At 48.7% G+C, this 14209-nt stretch overlaps 1 protein-coding gene across 2 annotated transcripts in view; it reads left to right on the top strand.

Moving 5' to 3' along the window:
- Zfp64 (zinc finger protein 64) overlaps positions 1-7992 on the top strand; it is a 62257-nt gene extending 54265 nt beyond the window's left edge. For both annotated transcript variants that reach the window (NM_001369059.1, NM_001370946.1), the window contains 2 exons: positions 1287-1538; positions 6790-7992. In NM_001369059.1, the coding sequence (NP_001355988.1) occupies positions 1287-1538; positions 6790-7499 (962 nt within the window). In that variant the 3' untranslated portion in view covers positions 7500-7992. The remainder of the gene's footprint in view (positions 1-1286; positions 1539-6789) is intronic.
- Positions 7993-14209: the final 6217 nt, after the last annotated feature.

Here is a 14209-nt window from a genome sequence, read left to right as displayed (position 1 = left end):
CATGTTTTTGAGACGGGCCATCATGTGTCCCAAGCTAGCTTCCAGCTAACTGTGTAGTGAAGAGTGATCTTGGACACTTGATTTTTGTCTCTTTCTCCCACAGGCTAGGATCACAGGAGTCTACAATCATGCCTGACTTTTAATAGCATTATTATTATTATTACTATTATTACCAAAAAGAGCTAATGAGGTGACTTAGTAGATAAGATTCTTGGTGAACAAGGCTGCCAATCTGTTTGATCTGTGGAACCCATAGTGGATTGAGAGAAATGACCTCCAAAAGTTATCCTCTTGACCCCACACCACTCCTGTGTCATAGTGCTCGCTTGCTCTCTCTCTCTCTCTCTCTCTCTGTGTAATAAAATAAAAGCTCAAAGGTGAGCAACTCCAATCCACACAGGATATAAAGGCTGGGTGTTGTGGTGATGCACACTCTTAATCCCAGCACTTGGGAGACAGGCAGGTGGATCAAGTTCAAGGCCAGCCTGGTCTACATAGAAAGTTCCACAACAGCCAAGATATACAGTAAGACCCTGTCAGGAAGGAAGGAAGGAAGGAAGGAAGGGTGTAAAGGCTCCTGGTACTCAGGAAGAAGGAAGCGGAAGGGTCAGCCCCAAGTTCAAGGTCAACATAGGCTACATGAGGCCTATGTTGAGATGGGAGTTGCAAAAGGTCACCCTCTAAGTACTTCCTCATCCAGGGGCCAGAAGCTGTCCCCTACACTTGTCACTTCTTACCTTGAGTCCTTCTGCAACCATTTCTTTTGTTCTAAATGGGATTTAGCCTCTCATTTGTGCATAATCTGTCTCTCAAGATTCCTTAATGTTGAAGCCATCAATGCACAGCTCTCTCTCTTGTTCCCCACTCTGGCTTTTGGTTTTCTTCTCTGTGTGGTACTGGACAGAGGAGGAGGCAGGCCCATCTGCTCACACTATCACCAGTGATGGTCAACTTGACAGAATCTAGAGTCGACCAGGAGACAGGCCTCTGGGTGCATCTTTGGAGCATTGTCTTGATTGATTAACCGAGGTGGGAAGGCATGCCTACCGTGGGAGGCAGCATTCCCTAGATGGGATCCTGGACTGTTTCAATAGAGAAAGGGGCTGAGCAGCAGCAGGCATCCATTCCTCTGTTTCCTGATTGTGGATGCAATGTAACCAGCCACTTCAAGCTACTTCCCCATTGTCATAGACTAAAGCTTGAACTGTGAGCCGAAAAAGAAAAAGAAACCAAGACGTCACCCTGACCAAGACACCCTGTAACCTTGACTGCTTTTGTGTTTGAAGGCGACAAGCCACACAAGTGTGAGTTCTGTGATAAGTGCTTCAGCCGGAAGGACAACCTGACCATGCACATGCGCTGCCACACGAGTGTGAAGCCACACAAGTGCCACCTGTGCGACTACGCGGCCGTGGACAGCAGCAGCCTCAAGAAGCACCTTCGCATCCACTCGGACGAGCGGCCCTACAAGTGCCAACTCTGTCCCTACGCCAGCCGCAACTCCAGCCAGCTCACAGTGCACCTGCGCTCGCACACGGGTAAGTCCCTCGCCCAGGAGCCCCCTGCTTCAATTATCCTACTTATTCTCCTATACTTCCTGAAGTCACAAGCAACTGCCATGAGTTGCTGGTAGAAATAAAGAAATTTGTAGTCTGACCCAATGTGGTTTGTTTGGGTCTTCTTTTGCCAGAATGACAGTTTTCAGTAGAACAGTGTGACACCTGTGATCTAAGTGATCACCACGTAGAGTACCGGTGGGGGTGGGTGCCCATGTGTCAAAGTGTGCGTCTCAAATAAAAGTGACCCCCCAACTAGATGTCTTTAGTGTTTTCGCTTACTCTCCACTCTCCTGGCTTCATTCAGGAACATAACAAGAGTCAGTTGGATGTGGTTGCAAACCACACACATCTTGCTCTGGAAGGTTCCCCTTCCCTTCTTTGTGGGATTCCACAAAATTAATGTTAGCTGGGTAAAAATAACCCATTATCCTACACACACACTGGTTCATACCCAAACAGGGAGAGTGTTGAGGCATTCCCAATGAGATACAAGCATTTCAAAAAGCTCATAGAGGACGGCAAGCCAGTGTAAACATGCTAGCATTTCTAACTTAGCTGAATAGAGAAATTACTTAACATACATAAAGCATGGGTCCCATCCCTAGTGCCACATAAACCACACCTGTAGTCCCAGCACATGGGAGCTAAAAGCTGTGGAGATCAGAAGTGAAGATCAAGGCCAGGCTGGGATCCATGAGACCCTGTGTCACAAAGTGCTTGACTTTGAACATATAATTCTATAGCCAGCAAAACTATCCCATGGGCAAAAGTGAGGGAGTAGGTCTGATCTCAAGTCCTTGAGTAAAGAAAGCTATAGTCAAGCTGTATTCAGCAGACAGAAGGAGCTAGCCACGGTCCTGGTAGCCAGCCTTCCCTGCAGACGTCTGAGTACCCTGAGAACTGTGAACTTGGACCTGGGGTACAGATATCTAGGGCCTCACTGAGCTCAGGGGAGAAGCTAGTACCCAGTGCCTAGGCTGCACAGCCTGCTCAGTTTCAGGTAAAGCCATGCATCCGTGCGTCTCCTGCTTAGGGCACTCACCTCCTCCCAGGTACATCAGCCAAGGACTCTGACCCACTCGGTTAAATGCCATGAAATATGCTGTGTGGAGCCACAGATCCTGGAAAGTCAGAGAGGAGCTGGGAATTAGAGGAGTTTGCCTTCGAACTGATGTCTCCTGCCCGCAGAGATGCACGTAGGATTCGTGAAGAGACAGTGAAAAGAAGAGGTGTGAATAAGAACCGAGTTGCTAGGGGTTGGAGGACACCGGTCCAGGAAGACCCTCTACACTAGTGGTTCTCAGCCTTCCTGACCTGTGTGCCCCCCTTATATAGTACTTCACGTTGTGGCGACCCCCAGCCATAAAGTATTGCCATTGCTACTTCATAACTGTAACTTTGCTACTGTTATGAATCGCAATGTAGAGATTTGTGTTTTCTGATGGTCTTACTTGACCCCCGTGAAAGGGTCATTTGACCTCCAAAGGGGTCATGACCCGCTGCTCTAAATCAGCAAGGTCAGTGTACACACATCTCATGGAGATGAGGCAGAGAGTAGCGTGCAGGGGGCCTGACCTGCACAGGGTCTGCATGAGATGGAGTCCTAGAGACGGAAGGAGAGGTGACTCACACCCCTGGCCCTAACCCAGGAGCTGTTGCCTATTGATAGCCACTTGCAAATGGAAACTTAGTTTTCTCCAAGGGAGTCCCCTGGGAACACAGACTTCTCTTAAGGGCAGGCTGGGCGCCCACAAGGGAAAGCCGACAGAAAACAAAGTCAGCAGCTTCTTTGGAGGGTCCTTGTCGCATAATGGCATATTATTTTAAAAGAATTATTTAATTATTCTCTGTATGTGAGTACACTGTCGCTGCCTTCAGACACACCAGATGAGGACATCGGGTCCCATTCCAGATGGTTGTGAGCCACCATGCGGTTGCTGGGAATTAAATTCAGGACCTCTGGAAGAGCAGTCAGTGCTATTAACCCCTGAGCCATCTCTCTAGCCTTCATATTTTCTTTATCTTACTGTTTTTTATTGTTTTTGTTTTATTTTATAGTTTTTTTTTTCTCTTTTTGTTCTGTAGGTCCTTTACACACACACACACATACACAGATAGATAGATAGAGATAGATATAGATATAGACATAGATATAGATGTAGATATAAAGTATATATATGAAATAGCTTCCAGTTTAGCGTTTGTGTGGATTCTTCAGTGAGTGAGTCGTGGGCCTCTGTTCCTCAGACCTTCTCCTAGGCTCTTTTTCTTCTGCTTGTTTTGTCATGTTCCAGTGTATTGGTTTTTTGTTTATCTTATTATATTTACTTGTATTTATTATTATTGTTGTTGTTATTATTATCATCATCATCATCACCATCATCCCTTAGAGCCTGTTTGTTCTCTAGTAGGAAGTGGAGGAGGGGTAGACCTTGGTGGAACGAAGGGGTGAAGGGAGGAGAGCTGTAATCAGGTTATAATTTGGGGTGGGGGGAAAGTGTCTATTTTCAATGAGATGGGGAGGAAGAAGTAGAGTTGGTAGTTATTTAACAAAACTTCCCAATTTTTGAAAAAAATAAGTGGGCTAGAGGATAAAAAAAAACAGAAATTAGAATTAGAATTGTTAGAAATTAGAATTGTTTTTGAATAGTTGAGGAAGAAAGTTAAATGATAAAGAAAGAATCTTGGAAGGCAGTCCGTGGTGGTCCACACTCTTAATCCCAGCATTCGGGAGGCAGAAGTGGGCAGATCTTTGAGTTCAAGGCCAGCCTGGTCTATAATAAGAGTCAGGACAGCCAGGGCTGCACAGAGAAACCCTGTCAAAAAACAAAAAAAGAAGAAAGGAGGGGGAAGAGGGAGGAGGAAGAAGAGGGGAGGAAGGAAGGAAGGAAGGAAGGAAGGAAGGAAGGAAGGAAGGAAGGAAGGAAGGAAGGAAAGAAAGAAAGAAAGAAAGAAAGAAAGAAAGAAAGAAAGAAAGAAAGAAAGAAAGAAAGAAAGGACCTTGCCCTCTTCCAGTGTGTCTGAAAAGAGCTCCCGTGCACTTGTGTAAATAAAGTAAATCTTTTTAACAAAAAGGAAAAGAGTCTAGTTGAAGAAGCAAGCTCCGGTGCCCCCAGGGGAGTGCACACAGGAAGAGAATCATTCATCTGGCAATAGTAACCCCATGCACGGTGGCCTGTGGGGTGCCCCTAGTCTTAGGTCAGCGAATGACTCTAGTGGTTGCGCATATTTTGTTCTAACCTAAATCAAATACTTTAATTCAAAAATGGAAATATGATAACAAACCAGGGCAAATCAAATCACAGACAGAGTGGAAATCTTGTGCCTTTTAAAATATGTGTATGCATATGCGTGTGTGTGTGTGTGTGTGTGTGTGTGTGTGTGTGTGTGTGTGTGTGTGTATGTGTGTGTGTATTTACTCATGAGTCAGGATGAGGCTAGAGGGGAGTAACTGGGTGTCTCCCTCCACTGCTCCCCACCAATGTTTTTATTTTTTTTTTTTTTGAGACTGTGTCTCCCACTAAAGTTAGCACTTGCCAATCAGCTGCCCTGGAGGGTGGGGGCTCACGGTTCTGCTCCCAGCACTGGGATCCTGGGTGCATTCCCTCACAGTCAGCCTTTTACCATGGAGCCAGAGATGCAGACTCGGGTCCTCCAGGTACATCACCCACTGAGCCATCTCCCTACGCTGTTTTTTTGTGATCTCCTGAGTGCTGGGATCACAGACATGAGCCACCATGCCTGGTAAGAATGAAACAAATGTGCCAGGCCATGGTGACATTCACCTTTAATTCCAGCATTCAGGAGGAAGAGGCAGGAGGAGCTTTGAGTTTAAGGCAAGCCTGGTCTAAATAGTGAGTTCAGTAACAGCCAGAGCTATACAGTGAGACCCTGGGAGGGAGCCGGGAGGCGAAGAACAATGAAAATGTACTTGAACGTACGTGTATAAATAAAGAGACTCCTGGCAATTGGAGAGCTGGTGGGAAGAGAAGGGATATTCAAAAGAAGCTCTCACTCTGGTGTGGGCTGCTGTTTGCCTTAGATGGCAATGCTGGAAAATCAGGCCGTTGCCATGGGTACACAGCTGCTAGGTAGGGTGAGCAAAGATGACTTACGAACTTTTAGCCAGCCAATAATGACTATAAAATCGCCACCTCCAAAGTTACCAAAACCTCTGCGAGGCCTTCAGAGAAAAGACTGAAAACTGAGCCACCATAGAAAGCTGTGACTCTTCACTGTCCCCAGTGCATGGTGCCGCCTCTGTATGTTAACTTTAGAGATAACTTCCATTCTGAGCCAGGCAGAGCGGTGTTTGTCCAGAACTTAGGAGGCAGAAGCAGGTGGATCTCTGTGAGTTCCAGGCCACCCAGGCCTACATAGTGAGTTTTGGACAGCCAGAGCTACATAGTGAGACCTTGTCTCTGGGAGACAAACAAGATTCAAAAGAGTCAGTGTGTACTTAGAAAATTGAAAAGGTTAAGACATGCTGAATAACTGTTGCACACTAAACACAATTGTAAGCATCTCTGTAAGCATTTCTAGTTACTGTTTTTTGTTTTGTTTTTGTTTTTTTCCGAGACAGGGTTTCTCTGTATAGCCCTGGCTGTCCTGGAACTCACTCTGTAGACCAGGCTGGCCTCGAACTCAGAAATCTGCCTGCCTCTGCCTTCCAAGTGCTGGGATTAAAGGCGTTGCCACCACCACCCGGCTCTCTAGTTACTGTTTTTAAGGTTTATTTATGTGTATTTTATGTGTACGGGTAGTTTGCCTGCATGTATGTCCTTTCACCACATGTGTGGAGTACCCGTAGAGGCCAGAAGAGGGCATCAGATTCTCTGCAACTGGTGGTTGGTTGCGAGTTGTCATGTGACTTATGGGAACTGACCATGGGTCTTCTGCCAGACCAGCCGTTGCTTTAACCACCCAGCCATGTGTCTTTAAATGTCTTTGGAGAATTCATATGCAACATATACTGCATTTCTAGAACTCAAGTGCCATTGAGTGTGGATTTTCAGGGTGGAGGGTGGTACAGGAGTTTGGGCCCCACCACTTGAGCCCTCTGAGCACCAGCTGTCCCATCTATAAATGGGCTAACAGTATGAGTGATTATACATGGTAAGTGTTATCCTGATCAAAAGACCACCGGTCTCCTGACAAGGTATGTGATACAAGTCTAGTGGAGAATTCTGTTGCCTGCCCACTCTAATGTAATCACGCCTTCCGTTGCTAGGGGACACCCCCTTCCAGTGCTGGCTCTGTAGCGCCAAATTCAAAATCAGCTCGGACTTGAAGCGGCATATGATCGTGCATTCAGGGGAGAAGCCTTTCAAATGCGAGTTCTGTGACGTCCGTTGCACCATGAAGGCGAACCTCAAGTCCCACATCCGTATCAAGCACACCTTCAAGTGTCTGCACTGTGCCTTCCAGGGCCGGGACCGGGCAGACCTGCTGGAGCACAGTCGCCTGCATCAGGCCGACCACCCGGAGAAATGTCCCGAGTGTAGCTACTCCTGCTCCAACCCAGCCGCCCTGCGCGTACACAGCAGAGTCCACTGCACGGACCGGCCCTTCAAATGTGACTTCTGCAGCTTTGATACAAAGCGGCCCAGCAGCCTGGCCAAACACATCGATAAGGTGCACAGAGAAGGCGCCAAGACTGAGAACAGGGCCCCTCCGGGCAAGGATGGTCCCGGGGAGAGCGGTCCCAACCACGTGCCCAACGTCAGCACCCAGAGAGCCTTCGGATGCGACAAGTGCGGTGCCTCCTTTGTCCGGGATGACTCTCTGAGGTGCCATCGGAAGCAGCATAGTGACTGGGGCGAGAACAAGAACTCAAACCTGGTCACTTTCCCCTCAGAAGGCATTGCTTCCGGACAGGTTGGCCCCCTGGTCTCCGTGGGGCAGCTGGAGAGCACTCTGGAGCCCAGCCATGACCTCTAGAGGTGGATGGGTGGCCTCTCAGGAGTCTGACAGCGCCGATGCCAGCCCGTCACTGTAGGGAGGACCTTGCCTTCTCTTCTAGAGCTTGGCAGCCCGTCCTCCCCAGCCTCCAGCAGTGGAGCGGTTAACCGAGGGCATAGGTGCCAACGCAAGGTCACAGGGATGACTGAACACAGCTCAGTTCCTTCTCTACAAGCATTCCCTGAGTGCCCTGTGGCCTCAGCCATCCAAAGGTGGGCTCCACTAAGCACAAGTCCACCCCGCTGGGGAAAGCCGCTGCCTGGGAGTTGAGATTGGAAAACTGACTCGTCTTAACTGCACTGCATCTGAACTGAGCTGTGTGGGGGAAGAAAGGAGCCCGTGCTCTGTCAGGATGTGTGGTAAAATCCTGTCTTAACCTGGGTAGCGGCTGCTAGTGTTAGCCTTAAATATTTGTGTGGTTTCTTTTCTCTGATTTTTTTTTTCCAATAAAAAAAGCAAACTTCTCCCTGGAGGGATGTGAGCGTCATTTCCCAGTGAGGAAGAACACAGTTTGAACTAATGGTGGCGCAAGATCAAGCTAGCCCTAACTCAGCCTCCTGTCTGTTGTTACAGAATTTGAAATGCAAATTGGGAAAGAAAAGTCTGGGGCCCAGTGAATCCTGGGGGGGCTTCCGAGGTGTGTAGTGAGTGGAAGGGCACTCAACTGGCATCTTTCACGTCATACCGAGTTCCCAGCCTTGGCTCACCACAGTAACTGAAAACCTAACCTAACCCTCCAGTCAGATCTGTTATTTGCTCTAAAGCCTGGAAGTTCCAGAATCCAGATTGACCTGTCAGTCATCCAGAATTTTGTTTTCTTCAAACACCGCCCTTGTTTAATATAAATTTTTGTGTGAGCTGGGCATGGTGGTGTACTTCTATAATCCCTACACTTGGGAGGTGAAGGCAGGAAGATGGGGGGGGGGGGGAGTTGAGACCAACCCTGACTACGTAAATCAAAACAAAACAAAACTGGGCCTTCTTAGCTACATGGTTAGGCTTTTGGAACTGGGCTAAATAGATCTGGTGGTGGGAAAGGAGACAGGATGAGAATTTTCTGTAGGCTGAAGAACATTTTACTTAGGAATCACTAAGAGATGGGCTGAGGGTGTGGCTCAGTGGTAGAACTCCTATCTAAAATCTCCCAGTGAGGGGCTGGGGGTGTGGTTTAGTGGTAGAGCCCCTGTCTAGAATCCCCCAGTGAGGGGTTGGGGGTGTGGTTTAGTGGTAGAGCCCCTGTCTAGAATCCCCCAGTGAGGGGCTGGGGGTGTGGCTCAGTGGTAGAGCCCCTGTCTAGAATCCCCCAGTGAGGGGCTGGGGGTGTGGCTCAGTGGTAGAGCATTTTCCTAGAATCCCCCAGTGAGGGGCTGGGGGTGTGATTCAGTGGTAGAGCCCCTGTCTAGAATCCCCCAGTGAGGGGCTGGGGGTGTGGCTCAGTGGTAGAGCATTTTCCTAGAATCCCCCAGGGAGGGGCTGGGGTGTGGTTCAGTGGTAGAGCCCCTGTCTAGAATCCCCCAGTGACTCAATGGTGGAGCACCTGTCTAGAATTCTCCAGTGAGGGCTGGGGGACATGGCTCAGTAGTAGAGGCCCTGTCTAGAATCCCCCAGTGACTCAGTGGTGGAGCCCCTGCATAATTTGTTCTAGGATGGTGGCACTGTAATTGGATGCGTTCTGCAGCAGCAGGCAACAGCACACAGCTTCTGTGGAACAAGACAGCAAGATCAAAAGGCGCAGACTCCATCAAGTAATTCCTCAGCGCTGTCTCGCGTGTTGTGATTGTCTCACAGGGTTGCTGTAGTGTGAGCATCCAGGCCACTGTGTGGATTCTGTTTCTCTCACCCTTTGTCATGAATCTCATCTATGTTTCTAGAAGCAGAAGGTTGTGGACTTTTCAAGTAGCAAACCATAGAAGGAAACTTATACAGTCACCTTCCACCAAATGGGAAAGAAGTCAGAGTTTCCAAAGCATTTGGGCTGATGTCTTTGTGGATTGCCAGGGCCTTAGACCCAACCTGAGATCACTCAGCAAGCTTGGTTTTGCTTTTGTCTTTGAGACAGGATCTCAAAGAATAGCCCTCACTATAAAGACCAGGCTAGCCTTGAACTCAGATATACCTGCCTCTGCCTCTGCCCCAGCCCCTCCCCCATTGTCACCCCCACCCCCTAAATGCTGGGATCAAAGGTATGTGCCACCACATCTGGCTCCCTTAGCAAATTTGGATTCACAGTACACAGAGGGAGCAGAGAGTTCGGGTCAGGTGTTGAGTGCTTTAGGCACTGAGGACCTGCAATCATTTTTTTCAGATTTTTAAATTTTATTTGTAGATGTACAGTGTTTTGCTTGCATGTATGTCTGCATCACATGTGTACCAGGTGCCTACGGAGGTCCAAAGGCATCAGACCCCCTAAACCTAGAGCTACAGATGGTTGTGAGCTGCCATGTGGGTGCTGGGAAGCAAACCAATGCCCTCTACAAGAGCACCACATGTTTTGAACCGCTGGCCTGTCTCTCCAGCCCCAGCTCTGCCATGTTTACACAAAAGCAACCAAAGGCGGCAAGACCAGGGACAATCTAGTCGTCATGGAAACGGGTAACTAACTCCCTGCCATCCATCCAAGGTCATCATTGCATAGACTAAGGCTAGCCCAGGCTACCCACAATCGTAGCATTAGGTGGAAGGTGGATGAATTCAAGGCCAGCCTGGGCTACAGATCGAGGCCCTGTTCAATGTGAGGAGAAATACAAGGAAGGGCTGTTGAGCCTTGGCAGTGCTTAGGGGGAGAGCTGCAGTGGGCAGCGAGGGTCGAGAGGGTCCAGACTTCATGCTGGAGGACTGGCCTCCTTTGGTCTTATCTACCTCAGCTGTGAAGTCTTCCAAGGCAGAGCTGGTACTGAGCAAACCTTCCCTCCTTTGACCACGGTTTCTGGCTGCTTTATAGACAACGTCCAAGAAGGAAGCTGCCTCATCTCTTTCTCCAGTTGTCCTGGCTGCCCCTGTGCTCTGGGGTCCTCTCCAGAGCTAGAACCCCAAGAGGTTAACACCTTAAGAAATATTCACACACACACACACAAAAGATTTCATTTTTACTTATCTCATTTGTATGTGAGAGACAGAGAATGCATGTCATTTGAATACAGAGCCATGGTGGCCAGAAGGCATTGAATCTCTCCGGGATGGGGGTCTCAGGTACTGTGAACCTGACATGGGTGCAGATAACTGAAGGTGGATCTTTTGGAAGGGTGTGTCAGGTGCCCACTGGGGGGCCTCTCCAGCACTGCACTCCTGGTTTCTTTGGGCTCTGGGGACCGAGCTTGGGTCTCCGGACTTGTGCAGTATCACTTCCAACCCAGCCATCTGTGCTAGTTTGAATATGCTCATCCCATGGGGAGTGGCACTATTAGGAGATGTGGCCTTCTTAGAGGAAGTATGTCACTTTGAGGTCTCATATATATGCCCAAGTCTGGCTGTAGAGTCTGAGCTCTTTCTCCAGCACCATGCCTTTCTAGATGCTGCCATGTTCCCACCTTGATGGTAATGGACTGAACCTGTAAGCCAGCCCCAACTAAATGTTGTTCTTATAAGAGTTGCTTTGGTCAGGCCAGGCAGTGGTGGTGCACGCCTTTAATCCCAGGACTTGGGAGGCAGAGGCAGGCAGATTTCTGAGTTTGAGACCAGCCTGGTCTACAGAGTGAGTTCCAGGACAGCTAGGTCTACACAGAGAAACTGTCTCAAAAAAAAAAAAAAAAGAAAAGAAAAGAAAAATTGCCTTGGTCATGGTGTCTCTTCACAGCAATGAAACCCTAAGAAAGACGCTATCTTTCCAGCTCCAGCTCCTAATTTTGGTTTTTAACAGGTTTGTGTTACATGGTTTGTCTTAATCGCTGGGGTTTCAGCCCCACTTTTACCATGTGCCTGAGGCAGGGCTCAACCCACACTCCAGCCCATCCCTGCTCTTATTCACAGGGAGCAAGCTCGAACCCAAGTACAGTTGCTTTCAGTCCCTGCCCAGAGCTCCCCAGTTTGTCTCTACTTACAGTGGTAGTATGTCTGTCTGTCTTTCAGCAGTAGTATATCCCCCACAGTGGTCATATGTCTGTCTGTCTGTCAGCAGTAGTATATCCCCACGCCCCTGTCTGGCTTTGTGTGTCTGAGGAAAACTTTGAAGAGTTGATTCTCTCCTCCCACCACATGCTTCCAGTGACTGGACTCAGGCTTAGCTGCAAAGCTCCTTCATCGCTGAGCCATCTCATCAGCCCCTGATGCATTTGTTTTAGCCTCCATGAGGCCCTTGGAGTGACAGATCTCCGTAGTAGTTACAAAACTATCCCAAAGAAACTTTCTTAATCTACTCAACAGAGAGTGTGTTCATCACGCCCAGCGTGGCAGCCATGCACCTGTGTGACCGGTGACCCCGCTCTGCTGTGCACGCCTTCCATGCTGGAACCTGTCTATCTCCTAGCTAAACATCAGTGCCCTCTGACCAGCAGCTGGCTTGCCTCAGGCTCTGGGAATCCCTGCTCTGCTCTCCAGAAGACACCTGTTGTGATAAGCTAGTTGAAGGAACACAGGGGACACCCTGCCTTTGGAGAGTTCACCTCTGGCTCCGGGCTGTCTGCCTCGGGGCTCTCTGTCTGGTTCGGGGGCTCTCTGTCTGGCATGGGGCTCTCTGTCTGCCTTTTTCCTGTTCTGAATCTTCCACACCAGGGCCCAGGTGACAACCTAAACTCTGAGGACAGAGGGTGCGCCTCTTCCCCTGCACACAGCTTGAAAGTTGCGCTTCGTATTAGCCTGCCTCCATCCAATCTCACAGCCATTGTGCCACAAAGGATGCTGGGAGGCAGCTCCCGGTGATGTGTTAAAGCCTGGAAAGAGATTCTAGATTCGTGCATGTCATCTACACTCTGAGGGCAATGTGGGCTTTGTAAGGTTGGAAATGGCCTTTTCCTGTGTGTATCTGGGAGTCCATGTGCACGAGGCCGTCCCTGGGGGAGGTGCGCACGTGTGCACGCTTGTGCACCTGGAGACCAGGGATCAACCCTTATTCCTCAGTCTGTCCATCCTTTTGATTGATTGATTGATTGATTGATTGATTGAATTTTTGTTATATCACCACTCCTGTCTGCTTCTGCATTTTTGGGTTTCTGAGTCTGTGTCCTTCTGTCTGTCTCACTCCTTTGTTGGCTCTGGGGGGGAGGCAGTGAGTGCCACCTCATGGGTGAAGAGAGTTGATTCTCTCTTCCCACTGGGTTTGAACTCAGGCCGTCAGCCTTAGCTGCAAGCTCCTTTACCAGCTGAGCCATCTCATCAGCCCCATCTGTACTTGTTTTTGCCTCCAAGCTCGGAGGCAAACGTGATTTGGGTTTCACTGATGACTTCTGAAGATGTCACCCCCAAAAAACATATTCAAATCGTGTTCCTGGCTAGGGCTCTTGCTGCCCCCTCAGCTTCCTAAGCAGGAATTCTGTCTCTTTCTCTTCTCCAAGGCAGACGTTAGCTGTCATCCACTTCTGCTTCTGGGTTGGTTGCCGCTGGCATCTCACACATCACTGTCAACCTTCTGGGGATGCACAGCCTGCCATGTTCATGTCTGCGAGCACACAGCACCTCCTGATGTGAGCATAACCTGGCAAGGAACCCGGTACAGCAAGGAAGCTTGAGGCTTAGCCTCTGGTGTCTGCGCGATCTGGGGTTTGATGTAACAAACTCTCCTGATGCCACCAGTGTGATGTGCTAGACCTGACAGGGAGGGGATGAGCTGCCTATTAATTAATTGATTAATTAATTAATTAATTAATTTTAAGAGACAGGGTTCCTCTGTGTAGCCCTGGCTGTCCTGGAACTCACTCTGTAGATCAGGCTGGCCTCGAACTCAGATCCCATCACCTCTGCCTCCCAAGTGCTGAGACTAAGGTATGTACCATCACTGCCCAGCTATGATGAGCTGCTTCTTAGTCCAGGAAGTGAGTCGTCCAAAGCCAGGTATGATACCTGGAATCACATAGTACCCAGGAAGCTGAAGCAGGGGCTTTCTATGAGCTCCAGGCCAGCCAAGACTATCTGGATAAACTCTGTCTAAAAACAAGATAGGTGTGGGGTAGGGGGTAATTCCAAAGTAATGAGTTTATTAAAATTTCTAACTTTGGTCTGGCAAGGTAGCTCATTGGGTAGAGATGTTTGTTGCCAATACTAACAACCTAATTCCAATCCTTGGGACCCACATAGTGGAAGAAGAGAGCCAGGGCCCTCAGACTGTCCTCTGATCTCCACATGTACCCCACCATACATGCAATCAATCATGTTGTTTTATTGTTGTTTCTTTTTAGCCAGGTGTGGTAGCACACACTTTTAATCCCAGCACTCTGAAGGTAAAACTCACTTTCAATGAGTTCAAGGCCGGCCTGCTGTACATATTGAATCCTAGGCCAGCCAGGGCTATGTAATGAAACCCTATCTCAAAAAAACAGCTAAACAAAGCAAAACCACAAAACTAAGTAAAGGCTGTGGGAATAAGTGTGCATAAGGGCCACACAGCATTGTCACACTGTGGAGGTGACAAGCCTTACGAGGAACAGTTGGCCCACCTGTATTAACATTGAGAAGGACTAACACATGCTGTGGCCCCGAACTGCTCTAAGGTAATCTCTTCCAGTCTGTTATTTTTATTTTTTCTACATTTTCGTGTGTTT

Source organism: Mus musculus, chromosome 2 (assembly GCF_000001635.26).
Source record: "Mus musculus strain C57BL/6J chromosome 2, GRCm38.p6 C57BL/6J".
Classification (NCBI taxonomy): domain Eukaryota; kingdom Metazoa; phylum Chordata; class Mammalia; order Rodentia; family Muridae; genus Mus; species Mus musculus.
The sequence above is the reverse complement of the archived record's forward strand: the minus strand, read 5'-3'. Positions and strand labels throughout refer to the sequence as shown.